The 21398-nt window shown below is 47.5% G+C and overlaps 1 protein-coding gene across 1 annotated transcript; it reads right to left on the reverse strand.

Annotated features, from left to right (window-relative positions):
- Positions 1-3159: 3159 nt before the first annotated feature.
- SIGLEC15 (sialic acid binding Ig like lectin 15) lies at positions 3160-12224 on the reverse strand. Its single transcript, XM_075021250.1, has 5 exons — positions 11260-12224; positions 8163-8546; positions 5692-6051; positions 4641-4671; positions 3160-3256 (listed from the first exon to the last, which is right to left on the reverse strand). Exons 1-5 carry the CDS (start codon positions 11309-11311, stop codon positions 3160-3162), a joined length of 924 nt encoding a protein of 307 aa, XP_074877351.1. The 5' UTR covers positions 11312-12224.
- Positions 12225-21398: the final 9174 nt, after the last annotated feature.

Here is a 21398-nt window from a genome sequence, read left to right on the forward strand (position 1 = left end):
TGTTTTGTCGTGGTTAAAGCCCTCTCTGTATCATTCTATGGTAGGTCCTAAGAAGTAGGGAGAACTCACCGTAAGCTACAGTTTTGCTGTATGTGTCACCAATCTTCTGGCTTCTTGGTGAGCATGCTAGCGGTGGAAGTCTGAACCTGTGCTTTCCTCAAATACAGGGAAACAGTTTTATGAACTAACAGATCCACTGGCAGTTCTCTGTCGCAAATGTGAACTCCAGAGCTTGGATTATTCTCCGAGTGGTGCCCAACAGATTGACTTTTCGTTTCTTCTGGTTTTACTGGAAAGACTTTCATGTTCCCAGCATCTCCCACCCTCCCTCCTACCCTAAACTGCAGTGTTTTTGTTCACGTCATAAATGGAACCAGGCAATCTCAGAAGGAAAACTGAGTTTTATGGTGTTTCTAGCATTATAGATTGCAGTGGAAAGTGTGCCTTTTGGACAATTCATGCAGTTTAGTTGGTGAATGAGTATCTGTGGCTTTTCGAATGTTTGACTTGCACAGCAGTTGTTGCACTGGGATGAATTGTTGCCTGTGGTTTGCAGCTTAACTATTTATTAAAAAAATAAGGTCAAATAGGGAAATGAACATAACGGCTGAATGTGGCATTAAGTTAGTGGAACGGAGAAGCAGAAGTTGAGCAGCAAGATGCGTGAAGTGTGCAGACAGTGCTTTCTGTGCAGGCTGCCTCTACAGCATCCCACAGGGGCTGTGGTATTGGGGTGCTGGGAGTTGGTATCGTTTACTCTGGAAGCTGAAGTGCTCGACAGAGCAATGGCCAAATCCTCCCAACCCCTGATTATGTACAAACTGGGAGAGTGAGGGGAAAAGGGGAGGAACTGGAACACACTTGGTAGGCCAGATGAGGTCAGTACTAGAAACCTCCTGGCATGTGCTGTGTTTTGTCCCTCCAGTATATACTGGTTTGAGTCCCCTGTGAGGACCAGGGGCCTGTCAACGTGGGGTTTCTTCCTATGTACTGCCCGGGCGGGTGGTCTGCAGTGGACACCCACCACACCATCACCTGTGTTTGCTGGCCTGCTAACGCTGACTTGTAAGCTCTCAGGTGGCTCATCCTCAATCTTGTAGGCGTTTGGATGGGTTAAAGAGTTCCCTTACTGGGGAGAGGGACAGGATTCAGGCAAACTCATTTCTGTGCCTTTCCTGGTGTCCAGGGGTGTGATGGGTTCCTGTACCTGGACCTCCTTGTTCTCCCATTTGTTGCACTAACGTGGACTGTGCTCTGGAAACCGAATAAAGTAAAAGTCAAACAGCGCTGATCCATGAGTTTCCTCGCATCTAAATTGCTGCAGCAATTTCGTGACATGCGTTTGCTGGCAGTGTTCTGAGTGTAGGGCGCTGACAACACGCAACAGGGCACACGCAGTGCATCCCGGGTGGTTTTGGGGCACGAGGTCTGATGCTTCTATTTGGACCCAAACTACTTTAACTCAAGTAGTAGTTTTCAAGAGAAGAATCCTGTAAGCCAAGCTTCAATCCCATAAAAAGGTAGAAATGGGTTCTCATTACTCTAATATATGTCTATAAATCATAAGGGCTCAGAAATTCAATTCAGTTTGTCCGGTTAATATTATTGATGTCTCTTTCCTCCTGTGACATCTGTGAAACTGAGTTTACCTGTCCATGACTACACCGTCTGCTATAACTTCCTTTTTATCTTTGCATCTCTTTCTATTTGTATTAAACCTGGCTTTGCCACTGCTGGGATTTTAAACTGGGATTGAAAAGATCAGGTTCAAGTATTTCCTTGCATTTATTTTTTTCTTCCTTTTTTTTTTTCCCCCCTTGTTATCCTGGCCAAGTCATTTAGAGTCGCGCTTTACTTTCCCAGAACAGATGTTATGAAGAGCTGAACTTTAAAATACTAATTCCCAGACTGGGGGTGAGCTTGCAAGCAGGACCACAGGCTTGATGGTAATTCAGTAGCAGCTTGGGCTTCCAGCCAGCGGTGGTTGTTACCAGAAGCAGGATCGTTAAGGGAAGAGTTTTGGAGCTGCTGCACTGGAATGATTGCACGGAGCATTGAATCCAGCGGTAGAAACCTGAAAGTAGGTTCTTGTCGCTTCTTTGCTTTTCATTCTTTCTTCTCCTCTTCTGTGCCAACCCATCGCTCTTCACAGCCGTCTCCTGGACCTTTGCCTTACCAAGATGCCAGGTTGACTTGCATCATCCTGTACCATAAGCTGGGTCTATTCACCTGGTCTTGGAGCACGTTCCCAGTTGGGTTAGAGACTTGTCTGTGGATGGCCAGAGACTTCATTGCAGAAGAATTTGAAATGAGCAGTCAGGCTTTAAAGGACTTTTTTTATGTAATACAGAGATGGAAGCTGTTTAGAAATAATTTTGGGGGCTTTTTTTTCTTTTAAAAAAAAAGCCCATTTGGTTTATTGAAACATTTTCACAGCGTATTTATCAAAAAAGCTCTGAGATTCTGCTTGTGTGTGCACATGGGCACTAGGAGGTGCAGTAGAGTTACAATACAGACCACCCTTTGCGTGTCTTGCTTTCAGCTCTACCGTCTTCTGGAAAACCTCTTCCTTTTTGCTTGGGCTCCTCTTGAAAGTTAAGATTTCCTCCAAACTCTTAAATAAAGTCTTCTGCAATTTAAGGAATAATAATAATAATAAAACCAAACCAGCAGAGATTCCAGTAGTGTGTTTTTCACAGCAGGTATTTGAAACATGAAAATAGCTCACTTGCTGGCTTTTGGAAGCTGCATGTGGTTTGACAAGTGGAGTGCTGAAAACTGCTTTTTGAAGTAACTTTTGAAAAATACCAAAGCAAAAAGATGTGAGAAAATGGTGGACTGTTCTCTGCTTGCTAAGCACTATCTGATAAGGGCTAAAAACACACAGGTTGGTTAGAACTGACATCCTACGTCGATCCTCTTCTGCTCTTCCAGCTCCATCCCTCTTTGTTTTCTCTTTTCTTTCTTCTGTTTTCCCTTTAAGGGCTTCCCTTGCTTGTAAGCAGCAGCAGGGATGGAAGTCAGGCACGTGCAAGGCCCGTTCGACCTTCTGCGCATCAGTCAACGTCAGTCTTATGTTCGCTGGGAAAAGGAACCCTTGCAGAGAGCGGACAGGAATTCGAACTGTGCAGGCGGGTGCGGATGAGACGGCGCAGGTCCTCAGCTGCGTCTGGAGGCTGTTCTTTCTGTCGGCAAAGTCTGGCCGCTGCCGTGTCTGCGGTCAAAATTCTCGTAGGTGGAGTCTTGCGGCTGTGGCCTGGCGGTAGAAGAAGGGAATAAGGTGAAGACACTTTTCTGGTTGCTCTAGACTTTATAAGTGGCTTCAGCTAGTAGTTAAGGAGTGTCAGAGTTAAGCGTCTGCAATACTGTCTGACACGGGTCCTCCCTTCTGCAGCAGGTGGTTTTGAAGTGTTTGAGTTGCATCTAATGTTTTACACCTTAAAGCATCCAGAATGATCTCCTACACCGTTAGCATTAACTGCTCTGCTGCTCAGAGCCTCGGGAGGTTGTGACAAACTTCTCCTGAGAGGATCTGCTCTTCCAGAGCGTGGAGGAGCTTGGTTTTTAAGCTTGCATCTATGTACGTATCTATACAAATGAAATCGAGGGTGCAATATGGTTTAGACACTGTTAAAGCAGCAAAACGATGCTTTTGAAAATAATTATTCCAAATTTAACTGTAGGATTAAATTCCCTGTTGCCCCTTTGGCTGTGTCCTGATGCTGTACACTTGACTGTCCTGCTGAAATCCCCGTCTGTCTTGGGGAAGGGGAGGGAAGGAGACATCACATAGGGATAACTCGGGTTGGAAGGGAGCGGCCCCAGGCTGGTGTAATTATGCTGACCTCAGATACAGCTTCTTTAGGTCTAGCCTAAGGGTTGTTTTTGCGTTATAGTTTGTTGGGTTTTGGTTTGTTTGTTTGGTTTTTTTCCCCCATCCCTTCCTGGCTTGGCCACCACAGCTGTCGGGAGTGTCCAAGGACGGCGTTGTGCTGGGTAGTGGGGAATGCCAAAGGTACTGTGGGAGCGCGGTATGGATGCCAGCCAAAGAATCGGGCCCTGCCCCACCTGAGCTGACTCTGAGGTGGGCCATTTTGTATCTCCCTACCTCTTCCACACTCGACAGATCTCATCAGCTTTGGCGTGAACCCTTTTATTTTTTTTTTTTCCCCATTAGAGACTGGGGTGCAGAGGGAGGGGAAGGTGTCTGTCGCACGGTTTCCCCGCTCTCGTTCGTCATTCCTCAGCCCGGCACAGACCCCGTCCCGGTCTGTTCCCTCGGTTGGGTGGTTCTTTTGCTAGTTTAACGTGGTTTCCTACCATGCTCACCTAAACTTCTGCTAGCCCTTTGCTGCCGCAGCATCCGTGTGCCGTGGTCTCTCCAACCTACTGTCCCTTGTCCTCACACCAGTGGGGTCTCTTCTCAGCTGTACCCAAATCAGAACCTCCTCCCAGCAGTGCCCAAGCCTTGGTCCCTCACACCGGCTCTCTTGGCCATCACCCCAACCCTGTCCTTGTCCCAAGAGCCTGCTCTCAGGCCAGGAGGTTGTTGCCAAGACCAAGGACACGTTGCGTTTCTCTCCTTAGCCATCTCTACCCTCTTGCTGGATAACATTGAGTAGAAGGCAAGACATCCTTACCGGGCCAGGCTGGATGGAGCAGAGGAGGGACCTGTGAAGTGAGAAGGCAGACGTGGGTTAGCAATGGGGTCAGAGCGAGCTGGGGAGCCAGGATTGACCTCGAGGTGTCGGGGAGCTGTGCTGGAGTGTGGTTGTGACACTCCAGCGACTGGGGAGAAGACCTTCTGTCAGGCGTGTTGTGGGAGTGGGAATTAGGCACTGGAATATAAGGAGCAAAGTGTTTCTGGTTGGTCTTGACGCTTCTACAGTTTTGAGACAAGCGGTGGCTTTCGCAAGGGGTTGACGTCGGACCGTCTCTACAGATCGAGTCGCGGCGATGTGACGTTTTGTCCAGCCTGAGAGGCAGAACCCCGGAGTCCCTCCTGGTCCCCTCCTGCCCACGCCAGCACACAGCAGGGGTGGTGGGCACAGGGGGGCCAGCGGCCTTGGGGCTTCTCGGGAGGTCTCATCCCTTGGCCCATGAGCTGATTTTCATCTCCTACGAGCTGGGCTTTCCCTGCTCTCATGGCCTTGGTGCAGTTGGGAGGTGGGATTTCACTAACGACGGGGACCACCTGGGTAGCGAGGCCCGGGAGACCACGAGGGGCGGTTTGTAAAATGACGATGCCCACCCCAGGAGATTAAAATGTTGTGTGGGATGCAGCGAAGGTAAATCCTGCCCATGGGCTACAGGGGAAGAGGTAGTAATTAGTCTGCTTCAAGAAAAAAAAATTAAAAATCTGGTTGCGTAGGCGGTGGGTTCTCTGCTAATTGCCCATCTGTTAGTTTATTAACCTTTCTCCTCAGGTAGGGAAACTCCTGCTCCCTCTGTCTATTCAAAGATCCCTTCCCGAAGGAGACCTCCTGTCCGCGGGCTGTGACTCAGCCAGCCAGGAGGTCCCTCTTACTTGTTCTTAGATTTCCCATTAGAAATGTCCTTCTCCTAGGGTGGAAAATTGTGAAATCATTAAAAAAAACCCCAAACAAACCCAACCCCTCCTGCCTGACTTTCTCTCCCATCTGATTACCAGTCTGATGGAGGAAGACTACCAAGGGAAACAGCAATACGTACCTCCTCTCGAGAAAACAGTGAAGCTCAGTATCACCAGTAAAATGAGCACTTTAATTCCGAGCGGCACAAAGATGAGGATCAGGAAGAAGGAGCTGTTGGATGCTTTGAATTTATAGAAGTACACAGCCCCTTCTGCTCTCCCGTGGGTGTTGACGGCAGTACAGGTATATTTTCCATCGTGGGTCAGGTACCGGAGCTCCTTAGTGACGCGGTGGTTCATGCTGGTGATGGAGGTGATGTTGCTGTAGGGTGGTCCGGTCCAGGTCAGAGCAGGCGCCGGTTCCCCCTCGGCGGTGCAGCGTGCCTGGAAGGTGCGATCCCCGTTGGAGCTGACGGTGATGTTAGTGATCCTGGGGGCAGCTGCAGAAATCACAACAGGGGAGGGAAAGCGGTCAGGTTTCAAAGGCAGGTCTAATGCAAAAGACCTGGAATGAAGTCTTGGTGGACCCTCGGCATGCTATATCAGGGTAACGTTGGGATCAAACTTCCCCTTCCTCGTTTTTTTTCTCGGCACTCTCTTTCCCTAGACTTCCCCACCCTGCCTCTGTTGGATAGAGGAATAAAGGGCTTCACCCAGCAAAGCCTGGGTGCAAGGATGTGTACTCTATTTGTGTTTTATCCCTGTAATGCTATTTTTTCTGAACTTCGGTCAACTTCAACTGTTGTGACCTTCCACGGTGGCAGAAGGCAGAGGCGCTGTGCTGTAAATCGCCCATGAAGAAGGGCTGCTTTCTGCAGTTGCACTGTGAATCGCAGCCCAGTACTGTCCACAACGTAGGCACGGGTGCAGCTGGTGACCTTTTCGGACCAGCTGCATTTGCACATGGTCGGGGACAAGGCAACCACCGTGGTCTCCTGCAAGTGCCTCGTGGCTGTTCCTTTGGTCTCTGACCTCCAGAGCACTCGTGGCTGGATCCGTTTGTGCGAGCCCTTTGCTTGGTGCCTCAGACTTGCCAGATTTGGCAAATTATTGTCGGGAAACATTTACGCTCCTTGCTATAACCTATTTTTGATGCATTTCTCCAACCCTGTAGGGACCACCCAACAACTGGTGTAGGTTCCTGGTTGCTTTGGTGTAGTACACCGATACCAAGGTAGGGCCACTAATTTTGTGTCCTGGATTTGTAGCATATGGGATTGTGTGACTGCATGAACAGTGGTAAAGATCATTTTGGGGATGCAGAATGTTAAGACATGCGCTGTTGAACATGTCATCTTTGGTTTAGTCTGCTAAGGAGGCGGAGATGATATGACCAAGCTTGTGTTACCCATCGATCCTCCCCTCTTGGGCCTGTTGACCCATTTAATGCATTTGGTTCCTAAAGGCACTGTGAAAATTGAAGGGAACTAAATGAGTGTCCTCACGGAGGAAAATTCAACATTGATTTAATTTTTGGTCAGTCTAGACAACGAATATATAGCTTTCAACCACCTACAGCACGTCTTCCCCGTTGTCTGTGTAATGCAGGAGGAGTTTGAGGCTGGAGGACTGATCCGTAAGAAAGCTAGCTGTGTTAGTCGTGTGTCATGTGTCTGTGTGGTTTGGTGTTTAAAAAATAACTTTTTAAGCATTATTTAACCCCTCCCATTCATACTATCAGGGTCCATTCCCCAAATGAGAGATGGATCTTGCTGCCGTCCTGCCCTGGTCATGCTGTGTGTGAGGGTGTTTAGGAGCTACTCCAGGTGAAGGAGAGCCTTGATTACGCAGAACTTCCCAAGAATTAACCGAACTCATCCTCTGGTCCTATCCGGACGCCCACAGTGCACAGCAGGCGTAAGGCAGTTTCACTTTGCAAGGAAAATCATCCAGCTCATGGCAGCTTTGCACCCACGGGTAAGGTCTGATGCTGTTCCCAGGTCTCAGCACTCCCTTGATCTGCGAGCGCACCCTGGGACACGGGATTAGCATTTGACGTTTGTTGATACGAGCTGTTTTTTCAGGCTGTTTGTACTTAATGTTTCCTGCTGCAGAGAATTTTGGACCTGCGGCACGTGGATGCCAGGTATCTTGTCTTTCCAATCCCCCTTCTTGTGCTAAGATTTGCTAACATGTGCTCGGCGCCCAGGCTTTCCTGTTTAGATTCTGATGAAGAGGATGCTTTTATCCCCACCCCATGGGCTGCTGACCCCAGCTTGCCTCTCTGCTGCCTGCACAGATCCTGTGCTGCAGGGACAAAGTGGGATGCCCAGGACTTGGCTGGCTCTTACCCCAGCAGCCAGAGCCTTGCTATTTCCTTACCAGTTTTGTTCCTCTTCCCTTCCCCGCGTTGCGCTCATCGCCTCGTACTGGAAGGCTGCGGAAGGCAATGATTATTCCTTGCCCAAATGTTATAAACTATCCGCAGAGCTGGAAAAGCCAACCCTTTGGAAGACCATCTCAGGTCAACTTCTGTTACCATCTCATCGAATTCCACATCTTGTGGCTCTCACTTCCCTACGGGGTGGCTTTGGCTTTCACGCCCTCTTACCAATCAAGTGCAGCTTTATCCCATTCCTGCTTTCATACTTGTCGTGGATATCTCCGGACAACTCCACCCGACAGAAGTATCTCTCGCTGTCGCTCCAGGTCAGATTGTCAATCCTGATGGAAAGGTCCTTGTGCCGGGGGTTGCCAAGCAGTTTGTATTTGTTTTTGTAGCTGATGGCAGTCTTACAGAGCTCGCTGGTGCTCTGGCTAATGCACTTGAAAACTATCGTGCCATTGTAAGGTTCCTTGATCCTCCAAATGGCCGTGAGGGTCCGGTCAAATGTTTTGTAGGGGTGCGTGAAAGTACAGGGCAGGATAACCATCTTCCCAAGCTCACCAGTAACGTCAGATGGAACATGAACAGACCAGCCATTGGACTGCACACCTAGAAGCAAAAAGAGATATCGACACTGAGTTATCCGGAGTGTTTAAGAGGAAAATTGGGCATCCTTCCTGCATCTGCTCCGTTGTTGGTCAGAAAACGGATGCTGCGTTCTCGTGGTGGGCCCTGTGCTGCTCCATGTTCTTGCTGAGGACTTGCAGATGATTGCGCAGCCCAGTTACTGTGGCTGGATTTGGTACCGGTCTGCACCGGAGCTCCAGGGACTGACTAGCTCATGTTGAAAGTGATTTAATTCCTAAGCAGGCCTCTTGTTTGTGGAGTGAACGATAGGTCCTTAAGTTGTGTAACAGTCTTTTGCAGTTAGTGGACATTAATGTGCTTGGAGGAACAGCTTACTTTTTTCTTTAAAAAAACCAAACCAAAACCAAAACAAACCTAAAAATAAAAGTTTTACATGTATTGAGAAATTTGGTGGCTTTAGGCACTGAGTTTGAGCGCGTGCACACACACACACTCCTACGTTGTAGTATTTGTTACGCTGATCACTTGGTTGCATTACCCCTGGGGAAGGGAATAACGATGTTTCTAATGATCAATGCTGCGATCATCACAAAGTAGCATCTTACTCCTAAGCTGTGACAGGATCTGAACAAAGACTTGAAGATCATTTTACACAGGCTGGTGAGAAAAGGCAAGTTCTCTGTATCAGCTCCTGCCATAGGACAGGACTTGGCAGTACAGAAAGCATCTCCCTGTTAGCAGAGCATCACTGCACGGACTCTAGCTGCCAGGATCTTCCCAGACAGGCCTTGTCCTGGCATCCTGACAAGGGAAATCCTGAGTTTTCCAGCTGAGATGTCACAAACGTTGGTTGGGATTTTGCTGTCTTGGCCAAATTAGGTCACAGTAAATCCTAGTGCAGTCTGGGGAGCTGAACCTCCCTGCCACCAGAGCCAGTCTGATCATTTTTGTCCAGTGACAAAAACAGCCTTCACCTGAATGGACGCTCCCTACCTTTGAAAAATATATCGGGAAAACTCAATGTCCCATCCATTCCTCTTCCCCAGGAACCAACAGCATCGACAAACAGCACCTGCTAAGCAATGCTTTCCATACAGCTATGTGTATCTATTCACTGTCTTGCTAATTGCAACAGCTGTAGCAGCAGATTGTGGCTTCAGGAATGTCTGTGGCTATGTTCCTGTCTTATGAAACTCACTTGATGGCTTCATTAAATCAGCGCTTTCCCCTCAATAGCTGAGAAAAACTGCAAAAAATGTAAAGGCATCCTGTAAGTAATTGCCCTCCATTCCTGGTCTAGCTGACTTCACTCTGGTCTGCAGGTATTCAGCTGTTGGGTTACTCATGTAAGCTCTAAGATAAGATTTGTTGCTTGTTCATATATCTGTTCTCCGTAATATTTGACAGATACCTCAGTGGCAGTGCAGCTTATATTAATCTATTGTGCGCTGCACAATGGACAAAGGCCAACGTAGGACCGGTTCTCTGCCATTAAGTTATTTATCTGGAGTCAGTGCCAAGCCAGTATTTTGATTACTGAGATTTGAAGTCAGGCTGCCTTGTCATTCATTATAATGATACGAATACCTTTTGCAGCCCAGGTAATCTAATACACAAGGCTACGCGGCCACAGGACCTCTAGGAAGCTCGTGGACTTTGAGCACAAGGACCTGGCAGTGAAAACAGAAAATGCTATTGCTTTCTAGTTTATTTCATGTTATTTTGGTTATTTTACAGCATGTCACTGTGACTCTTACTTTTGGAGAACTGCAGATCATGTGCTTTTGAGTATGATTTGCTTTTCTCTGCCACCTTTTTGGTTTGCTTTTTTTTTTTTCCTAATCTTAAGCAAATAACATTCTTTTTAGCACATAAACATCCCCTTTCCCTCCACATGAGAAATAATGTTAAAAATAAGTGCTTCTAATGTTACCAGCTCCACCCATTTCTATGGAAACACAGTTTGCCTAGGTTATGAGTGGAGGGAGTTGTCAGCATCTTGTGTATAATTTAACCTTAAAGCTTCAGCATGGTTGGTCTTCCGTGGCTTCCTCCTGCTAATATCCAGCCTCCATTTGTTCCTGGAATTAAACCTTTCACAAGAAACAGGGAAGGTCACAGGTAAATAGCCTACACACCTTACCCGAGGTAACTCCCGAAAGCAGTTGTCAGGTCAGTGGACCTGTTAGTTGTCAATGGAAAGATCATGAAGACGACAAGACCGAGAGCTGGAGACCACCACAGACACTAGCCTTGCTCTAGCAAACAGTTTGACAGTCTATCTAAGCAAATCCCTTTGAGCTTAATGGAATTTAAGTGCATACTTGAAGATAAACATGAGTTTAAGTGCTCAGTGGAACTGGAGCAAATTGTGTTTGTTGCATAATAACTCCTAGGAACGTGAAATAGCATTTCTGGGTGGTGATGGAAATGCTGCATCCAACTGAAAATGCACAGGAAAAGTTAGATGAACTCCTTACACAAGTTAAAAAAGAAAAAAAAAAAACCAAAACCCAAAACAAAACCAACCAAAGACCTCTCTGACAACTGCAGAGTCAAACCTTTGAGTTTTTCCAGTATTCTCACATGCACCTGGAATTTCAGGATCCTTTTAAGCAATGCAAGAGATGGAGCAATTCTTGGAGAGTTTATTGTACCAGGCAATTCCCCGGGTACTTTGACTAGAAAGAAAAGCCCTGATCAGGCAGGGATTCGTAGCAAGCTCAGAACTCACCCTTCCTGGAGATGCGAAGGAGGCACAGAAGAAACAAGCTGAACTCTCTCATGCTGGTTGACGTTCTCCACTAAGGTGTATCGGCAAACCAGAACCGTCTCTATTACATCTGAGCTGCTGGTCTTGCAGACACAAAATGTTTTTCCAGGGTTGGAAGAAGTTGTGGTTTTCCTCTCCCTGGAGGGAATGAGTTGTCAAGCTGAACCAGCTCTGGATTCAGATATTAATAGTTTTGTGGTCAGTCATGTGAAAAATACACCAGAGGGAATCGGAGTATTACCATTTTCCAGCTAAAGGAAGGGGACTGCAGACTGAGGCTGCAAACACCCACTCCGTGTGTGATGGGGCAAGAGGGGACGGCTTTCAAGTGCCACCAACTCACCAGTCTGGAGGAAATCCTTACAATCTGTTTAAGGAGGTGGTAAACAAGACCCTTGCTCTCCTGGCTTGAGGCAGTTCTTTCTCCTGAACCTGGAGCCTGCAGGCCAACTGTGCTTTTACCCCTTACGCTCACAGGTTGTTGTCATCCCTAGGTGTAAAAAAAAAAAAAACCCAAACCCAAACCGAACCCTTCCTCTTTGGAAATAATCTGAGCACTTGTGCCAAGGTTCAGCGGTGGAAGAGCACTCTGGTGTCCGCCGGTACCCTGCTCTGTCCGGACTCCCGTGACCCTGACGAGTCGCGAGTTGTTCTCCTCCTTGTCGTTAACCTGCGTTTGACATCAGCCGAGCTCCAGCTTTTGCCCAGAATCCTTGCGCAAACGCTCGCTCTTTCCTTCTGGGTTTAGCTTTAGCAAACTTTCTGTGCGGTTTGCTGATCTGCGGAGCTCGGGGTTTGTGGAGAGCTGACCGTGCTCCCCTCCACATCATCTCCCATACGGCGATCCCATGACAGTCTTAAGTTTAACCTCGGCGCGTGGATTCCCCATCAGGTCTTAGCTTGAGGTTCGCTGCTTTTGCTTCGGACCAGAGGGAGGGCTGATGTCCAACTCCCTCTTCCCATTTCGGCAGCTACGCTTGCTGTAGGGTCCCGCTGCTTCTCTCCTCTTTGGGGACGGGGACAGCAGCACCCACACGGTTCCCGCTGTAGGCAGCGGTGGGTGTTCAGCCGCTGGAGACCTCCCAGACCCGATATTAGAAGATGCTGCTGAGTCCCTGCTGCTGCTTTTGCTGCACCAAGAGCCAGCGCCTTCTTCCAGCAGAGATAGCAGGGTTCCCCCTTGCTCCTCACCTCTTCTTAAACTCTCCACATATGTTCCTTTCTTAACTTGTTGTGCCAAAGCTCCTAGAAGAGGGACTTGGAGATTTGGTAGTATTAAGTGTGTTTGTTGCTTTCTGAACCCTTTCTTTGTTTTGGTCAAAGTTAGAGTGTCTGTGAAGGGAGGGATTTTTGTTTTCCCACAGTTTTTGGAGGAGGCTTTGAGAGTACCTAGCTGTTATTTACGGTGGCTCGGACCTGTTGCTACTCAGCAGAAGGTGGTATTATTTCAACTAATGACTTAGAGCCCTGCTCAGTCCCTATGCGTGTCCTCCTCGAGCAGGAGGATTAGGACCCAGTGCTGTAACTACTCTGCAAACTGTCCTTAGTAGCTGTAAAGAGTAATATGTGCCCTTGTCAGCAGAGAAACCTGAGGGTATGGGTGGTGGAACAGTGAACAAGAGACCTGTATCCTTGTCCCATCTGCGTTATGTGCCTTTTCTGTGCACCATCCTCATTTCCCTCCATATACTCTTTGATTTTATCTATTTGTGATATAAACTTTTTGGTGTTGTGACTGTCTTTAAGCATTTCACCACTCATGGCACAGTGGGGCTCAATGGATTGAAGAAAAAGATTAAAGTGAAATCCACGCCAAAAACATGTTGTTACAGTGAAGCATAAATGATTATGTAAAGAATTGCTGCCATTAATACTTAGTATGAACCTCTTCCTCTCTAGTGTTTTACTCCAGCGTCTCCTAGACAAGTATCTGGTAAGTCAGTGCAGAAGTATGAAACCTTTGAGTTTTATCTTTGGACTGATTTTCTTTTCAGACCATGAGATAGCTATTTGCAATGAAGCATTTTAATGTTTAAAATACCGAGTTGAAAACATATAGCTGTAAATGTTTACAAACTATTTGAATCAGCCAAAAAATTTTGTAAACAAAAACATCCATGGCTATATGATCCACAGACTCTGTTATCTGTGACCTTTTTTTCCATTTCTGTGCTTAAGTAGTATTTAAGTTTTTTGTAAGGGAAGCTGCTTCTGGTCCAACACCAAAACCAGGAGGTCTTCCATATTCATCAGATACTGTTTTTCTTCCTGGTAAATCTTTTTTTTAAGGGCTGTAGGTAATGACAGCAGTTGTTATGTTACTTTACTAATATCTTCCCTCAGTGCTTGTACAGAAGCAACAATCACAGATCTGGTTCCAGACACGCACCAGTTTCTGGTGCTTTCTCGTGCTACGAAAATACATGGAATCTGGAGAAAGAGAGGGGAGTGGAAACTTGTGGGTTTTCCCACTCGGAAAACGGATGAACCCATTTAGATAAAAAGAACCCGTAAATAAAAACTAGAGGAACCTGTAAATACAAGTAAGTAGCAATCGAATATAGGCCAGTGGCAAATTTTCAGTTAAAGATAGGGAGCTCTCTGCCCATCCTGCCAATGGTACGGCCAGTTCGTGCCGTGCTCTTTGGCAGCTGAAGTGGAGTATCTCGCATCCCCATCACCGTCGTGGCTGCGTCTGGTCTGATGAATAGCAGTCCTGGGGTTTTCAAGGTTACCTTTGGAAGATGGTACTGACTAAATCAAACTGCCTTCAGCGAGAGCCAAAGTCAGCTTTTCCTCCCTGGATTTTGCCTCCTCTGTCTGCCCTGAAACCGGGTGACGGCCTCATGAGGCACCGAGAAAGCGGAGAGATGTATGGTGTCTGGGTGTTGCTTTGACTGCATTAGTGGCACTGTACGGAGTTACGTACCATACCATATAGGCTGCAGTTTAAAAGTGTGATCTGATGGAGAAAGTAAAGAAATGTGAATGTTTTACAGGGCCAGCAGCGTTTCCCAGCTCCTTTTAGCTTTTCCCCGGTGGCTGACTTCTCCTAAAGGTTAGCCTCTTGTAGAACGTTCATCTCTCCTAACTCCCTGAGAAATTCCCGCCGTGTTTTGTGACGGATGGTCGGCAAAACTTGCAGGGCAACCCAGGAGCATGCCAGGATGATTTCTTAGCAGATGCGCCCTCCGTTCGGCGATACCCCTTGCACCACGTACGTTGGCAGGCAGAGCCCTTTGGACTTGTCAGAAGCTGCTCCATGCCACCTTGCACGCTCCTCCACTGACCACCGTGTTAAACTGCTGTGACCTGTGCATCTGTCTGGTCCTGGGGGGGGTTGATGTGCATCCAGGTTGCGACACGTAGCTGGAGATGAGCACGGCAGAGCTCACGCCTCCTGGTCCCAGGTTTGTCGCTGAGGACCTGAACGATGAGCTTTTCTGCGTGGCTGTACCTGTGCTGACAATGCACCCACTTAGTCAAGGACTAGAGTGAAGCTGGTTGTTCTTCCTCCCTCCCTTTGGGTCTTAGTTTCAGCTCCAAGTTTTTCTACTTCAATTACTTCAGCGGCATGTGTAAGTCCTGTCCCTAGTCCTTCAAGTGTGCCAATCTGCACACGTTCGACGCAAAAGCTTGATGTTTTGTTAAATCTGGCGCTCTTCCCTGAAGGGATTGGGTCTGTGAAGTAGCTGGGAGGTGAAGCTGGGAGGCCAGAGGAATTTTCCCTCTGCCTGAGCTCTGCCAGCTGAGCAGGAGAAAGCTGAGCTGTGCTCCCCTTCTCAGGGAGCTGACGATCCGCCCTGTGCGTCCACTTCATCGTCGCCAAGCTAGAGGGAGAAAAAAATTAACAGGTATACCTACAGTGGAAGGAAAGTAGAAGGGGTGGGAGGGATGGAGGGTGTCAAAGCCAGGCACCATTATTGTAGAAGACACTGATCCTGCTTCTTGGCATTGAGTGGTGCTGCAGAACATGGTCACCACTGCGTCAAGTTCCTGCTGATCCAATTTGAAAGTCTACAGGTTCAATCGCTCGCCTGTGGTGTTTGCTCAGCCCCTTACAAATGCTCCTGACCTGAGAAACTCACCTCCTGGCCCTATCATCGCTGCAAGGTCTTGAGCTGTTCCATCACCAAAGCTGCAGCGGCGAATTGATGGAGGAGCACCAGGGGTGCTGGTGAGCCCTTGTTGCCTCTGGTGAACATCAGCTAAAGCAAGTTAAAGGCGTATTTGGGTAATTTTCTCTAGTGGGCAATTGCTGTATGAAAACCATAGCTTGCATCTTATTATGGGCAGAGCATCGTGGATGGAAGAAGAAATAGAGAGCGTCTCTCTGGTAAGTTGTTGTCTGTTGACTTCTGCAGTCACATCCATGTATTGAGATGAAGAACGGGTCTGATTTCCCAGACCTGTGCGTTTCTGTCCCTACTGCTGCCAGTTCAAAGCCTAGTTCAAAAGCTAGGCCCATGAAGAACTGCGTTTGGGACACCTGCAGACAGGCAGTGACATGCTGTGCTCAACTTTGCCTTGTACCAAGGTAGCTCAAAGCCTTTGAGAGAATGAGCCTGGGGCCACGATAATGCCGGTGCTTCTCCAGGCAGCACTAGAGCTCAGGATAAGGCAACTGTTTACTCTAGGCTTGCAGAGTGGGGTTGTCTCTTCTCAGCACTAAACCTGGTCCTAAGCTTAACCAACAGTGTAGATACCCCTGATTTAATCACTGCTTTGCCCTTAAACGCCTGATGTGGCTGTTCAGAACGGCAACCCTAAGAGACCTTTGGCTCACCAGGGATATATATGGACTTGCTTTAATAATAGCAATAGAAAGTTTTAGGACTGAACCCAATGCTGCTCGGACCCACGTGAAGTTACCAAGCACTGACTGTCCTCCCCTACCCTGGTCATCCTGTCACCCAAATAAGTGCTAAAGATCTGGTCTCTGTGTGACGCTGGGATTAGCCTGAGCGAGGGGATGAGCCAGCTGGCAAAAAAGAGACACTAAACCTCTCCTTTAGCCTAATCCGAATGACGTGTCTGATTAAAGGCTCTTAAAATGCCACCAGAAAAGAAGTCGCTGCCTACCCTTCCTACTGAAAGTGAGAGATTTATGTGCTCTGTCTTTCCCTGCTGAATGAGCGCAGCTGGCGATTTAAGAGATTTATGCTCCTTTAGCTGTAGATTTCATGGCCCTTCTCTGGGATGAGAGCTGCAGCTTGGGAAGGAGCGTGGGCGGGTTATATCCATCAGTCCACGCTATATTTGAAGCAGGTCCTGAACTTTCCCTTGACACAACACTCTTGGCCAGTGAGGCAATGGGACTGATGCACGGTCGGAGCTCTGGTCCCCACCACCTCTGTGCTGTCTGACTTTGCAGACTCAAAGCAGATTCAAAAGCACTTAGACTTAGATCTGCGGCAATGAAAAGAAACGCACCTTTCTAGGATGTACCTCTGGAGAATACCTCTCTACCTCTTGATTTTACTCATAGCCTTCCTTGCCTGAGGTCCTGTACCCAACCTCTCTAGAGTGAAGTTTATTGTGGCACCTTCTCCAAGAAACTTACCATTCTGTTGTCCTTTGTCCTTCCTAATGTCCGATAGCGTATAGCGTTTCATTGATCTAAATGCAAAATGTAACTGTGATGATGTCGTCGTTGGTTTTTTTTTGGTTTTTGTTTTTTTTTTTTGTTATTTGGGTTTTTTTAATTTATTTTCATTTTAACCTTGCTGTCCCAAGCTGTCATGCATCTGAAATGTGATTAAGGCCTGGGCTGTTCAGCCATTTCCCCTTGCTCACCAGCAGACTTCAGCTGAATTTCTCCTCCCTTCTGCTGCTGTGCAGCTCCAGAAGTGCTTCGACTGCTCCTCAGCTCACCCACCTGTAAGGGTCAACCACAGGTTTTCCATCCTGCATGGGTATCTCGCCATCATGCTTGCTCTTAAATATTGCTTGCCATGTGTTTGAAAGCAATAGCTTTGAAGGGTGGGTTGACTGGCCAGAGGAGACCACTGCACAATCTAATCTGACCTGGCATATAACTTCTAGTATAACATAGGTTGTTTTCAGCCATTTGCTCCTGAACTGAATTCCAAAATTTGGATTTGACCTAGGTACCGAGTTACCGTGTGTGGTCGGAGGGAGTGAGGGAAGGCACAGTGCTCACAGCCCCTGCCCAGCCACTGGGCAAGCGTGGGAGGAAAGGCGAGTTGCAGACGTGAAACCAAGCTCTTGAGGTAATAAATGAGGCAAGGCTGAGTGATCGCTCTTTCCAGTGAACTGTGTCCACAGGCAATATTCTTTGACAGCCTTGACCTGATTGTCCCAGGACTGTCTACGTTGCAGTTTAAATCTGCGGCTGAGTCATAGGCGGAGGCAAGCGTATTTTAAGGGCATTGTAGACACTTTTGCCTTTAAGGGGACCGCTGCAAATAATTTTTGTAGGTAGCTCGTGTCCTGTATAAAGGGTAGGCGCTGTAGGTACTATTGAAAGAGGAGACCTTTCCTTGAATTTTTGGCAGAGCCTGTCACTGCAAGGTTGGCTCCTTTCTAGGTGGGACAGGAGTTAGACGAGATGAAGGCAGCAACTTTCCTTGCCCTGATGGAGTGACCTGCCCTTGGAAGAGCCAGGAGAAGGAGTCATTTCTGCTCTCTGTGGCAGGGGTTCCCCAGAAGGCAGGTTGAAGGTGGGATTGCGTCGCTGTTTTATCTTCTTTGGGATTGTTCTTCTGGCATTCAGTTCGCTCAATGGGTGTGATATTTTGATCGATGCAGGCAACAGGGCTGAATAGGACATACTGATAAAGTATTACTGCCCGTGTGTTTACTCTTCACCTTCACCTCAGGGAACATTTCTGGTAGTAAATGGAACATTGAGTGGCAATAGATGGCAAACTGTTTTCAGCACTTCTCCAGCACGCTCAATCCTGCCTTCAAGCAACACTGGTGCCTGTGTGTGTTGGTAGGTGCCCAAGGCTGGCAGTTTCTCTTTCTGTGTTGTTTGTACTGGAATCTGCTGGGTTGGAAGGTCCCAGTGATGGAAATGCCAGGAAGAGACATGTGAGTTGTAGCATATAAAGGCATTTACTTTTGCTTCCTCTGGTCTCTGATAGCATAGAAGTGTTCCCAAAGAGCCACTTTCCACCTTTACTTAATTTCCACCTTTATTCAATTGCATTATTGCCATAACCTCATGTGGCCCTTCAGATACCAAGTGAGATAAGGCCCCACCTAGGGGAGCTCACACTCATTAACAGTGATGGATTATGACATGGACTCCTGGGATTAAGATGGGAGGCTGATGATATGGAGGAGAAGTGTTATGGGGAGTGCATTGTTCTTATCAGTTCTCACCACACGCGGGGTTGAAGCAAACAATAGATCAATTTACATCACTTAATACAGCCTGCTCACGACCACGTGTGCAGGTGGCTGTTGCCTCGCTGGCAGGAGCTTGTTGAAAGCTCAGCGTTCCTGTCCAGGCGAGATTAGAAAGTGAAGTGGCACCAGAGGAGGGCAGGTGCTTGACACAGAGGTGCCAAAATGGGGGAAACTGAGGAAGCATGGTGGGAAAGTGGGGTGAAGAAGAGATGCAACTTGGGGTTGGGCAGAGATGATGCTGCAGTGTCAGAGAACAGCAGAGCCTGGGAGATGAGGGGAGGATGGCCCTTCCATGAGGTGGACGTTTCTATACAGTCATTTGTTTCCTCTCCGATCTTGAACCCCCTTTATGGATTGTGACCTTTGGTCATGGTCCCTTTTGCAAAGAGATTGCCTTAAAGCATAGTAGGATGGAGCCAGGCCATCAGCAAGCTGAAATTTGGTCATGTTGCAGGGTAAATAAAATACTGGTAGTCTAAAGCTGGGAATTGGGTAAAGCAGCTGGGGAGGGGAACATGCTGGTTAGGAGTGAACATAACGAATAGAACGAGCAGTTAATGGCACTTCTTGGCACGTGGGGCAGGCAGGTTTCTCAAAAATCTCTGCTTCTCACGTGACGTCCTCAGAGACCTTAGTGAAGTTAACTAGAGAGGCTCTGCAGTCCTCAAAGGCAAACTCTTCCTGGGGTTTCCACAGTCAGTTGGGTTGGGTGTGAACTTACCTTGGTGTGTTTGAAAACCGCTGTGCCTTGTAGCAAAATGTCCTTAAGCACCTAAAGAGTTAAAAATACATGACCCTAGATTGCCCATGTTGTAGTTTCCAGCTGTAAGAGGGGAAAGGAGGTTTCTCTTTCTGTTAGGGAGCTGAGTGACTAAGACCATCTACAGGTAGGCTTTCAAGGAGTAGACTGCAGGTGACTTTGTCATAGAATCATCGAATGGTTTGGGTTGGAAGGGACCTTTAAAGGTCTTCTCGTCCAACCCCCTGCCATGAGCAGGGACATCTTCCACTAGATCAGGTTGCTCAGAGCCCCGTCCAACCTGACCTGGAATGTTCCCAGGGATGGGGCATCTCCCACCTCTCTGGGCAACCTCTTCCAGTGTTGTCACACAGACAGGTTTTGGTCTAGCCCGTGTTGATGAAACAGAGTCAGGTACTTGTCGGCAAAGGGCATTACTTTGTTACAAGTAATCATACTGCAGAAAGATAAGCCTATGATTTAGCAAGGGAAGGAAGAAGAGACATGTGCATCCTCTGAGGTACAATCACTCATTTGCCTGTCAGGGTTGATTATTTTGAATAATCAGGGCTTTGGCCCTTTTTCTCTGAGTGTATAAACGATTCTCAGTTACCCTTTGAATCCTTTCGGATGGCTTCCCAGAAGAACTGAACTCCTGGATGGCTTTATGGCGCGTCTGTAAGCAGCTGTCTTCTCCAGCACCGGAATGTGGTTACCTCTCCCACGATCAGGAGAAATCTGGCTATGTGTATTTGAGGAGCACACGAACAACCCCATGAAGTCAGAGCTGTTTGGGTGCATTTCTTTCGTTGCTTGCTCACGGCTTCATCTAAAAGCACAGGTTTCTGCAAGTCTTACAAATAGCCATCATTCTTTGAAAGGACAATGGAACAAATGAACGTGCAAAACTTGCTGGCGTGATTATAGGTCACGTCGCAAATGGGACCTCTGTTACCTCCTTAGCTTTATTACGTAAATCTGCAACGTACAGGTTAGCGGCTGCCTCTGGGAGAAGGATTGTTGTAAGGATAATGTGCCTTTCCTGCACGGCATTCTTGCTGATATTCCTCCTCTGGTATCATAGGCTTCAAAAGTCCTTGGCCTGCCATGTGCTCTAGCTTGAAGGGTGGCACTGGTTTTGCCTGGCTGGTTTATGCGAGTCGTGTGGATTTTTGCTTGTTTGCAGAATTGCTGCCCTGGGAGGCAGCGAAATACTTACAGCTGTGATTTTTCAGCTATACTGGAAAGGAGCTGATGGGTGATTTGGCTTGCTGTGAAGGACCATTCCACAAGATCCCAGCAGAGTTTAGCCTGGAGCTATGCAGATTGCATCCCTCTTGTGTAATTCCTTCTTTGGCTCCTGCTGCTCCTGAGCCTTGCTTCTACTGAAGATGAGAGACAGCTTCACCTTCCAGGAGGTATCAGTCCGGGGAAAGATTTTCTTCTGGAATTTTTGTTGCAGGCAAAATATAAAACAATAAACATTTTTGTACTAAAGAAAAAAGCTTTTGGTATTCAGTGGAGAAAGTCTGGATGTCTTGATCTAACTAAGCCCGTTTCTCAAGCACATTTGACGTAACTTATTTCTGTGACACTCCTCCACTGCTTTTCAGCACATCTGCAGACATCTCGGGGATAAGGATAGATCTCCTTTTCTGCTCTGTTCCTGCTATTCTGCTCTCAATCCCCAGCACAACTTTCAGTTCACAACATCTATCGTTTGGTATGTTAGCCAGCGTTTGCCCCTTCAAAACTAATCTAGTTCTTCTCTCTCTGCTTTGTATCAGCTTTCAGCTTTGGCTTAGTAAAAGAAAAAATTATAACGTGGCAAATTCATCCCAAAGCTGTATCACTCATGTTTTGGCTAAACGGAATCTCATGCTGCCTTATGTAAAATCCCCACCATGTTTTGGATGGGCTGGTCTGTCTGCTGCACTGCTGCGTGGATCCTGTCTTTCCTGAATCCTTTTTTTTGTCTTTTCTG

Source organism: Buteo buteo, chromosome Z, assembly GCF_964188355.1.
Source record: "Buteo buteo chromosome Z, bButBut1.hap1.1, whole genome shotgun sequence".
NCBI classification, from domain to species: domain Eukaryota; kingdom Metazoa; phylum Chordata; class Aves; order Accipitriformes; family Accipitridae; genus Buteo; species Buteo buteo.

Excerpts from the sequence above, each read along its gene's own strand:
- SIGLEC15 (XM_075021250.1), bottom strand. The coding sequence starts at position 11,311 with ATGAGAGAGTTCAGCTTGTTTCTTCTGTGCCTCCTTCGCATCTCCAGG. Across the intron at positions 8,547-11,259 it reads CCTTCGCATCTCCAGGAAGG|GTGTGCAGTCCAATGGCTGG; the intron begins GTGAGTTCTGAG and ends TTTTGCTTCTAG. Across the intron at positions 3,257-4,640 it reads GCTCCATCCAGCCTGGCCCG|GCCACAGCCGCAAGACTCCA; the intron begins GTAAGGATGTCT and ends TTCTACCGCCAG.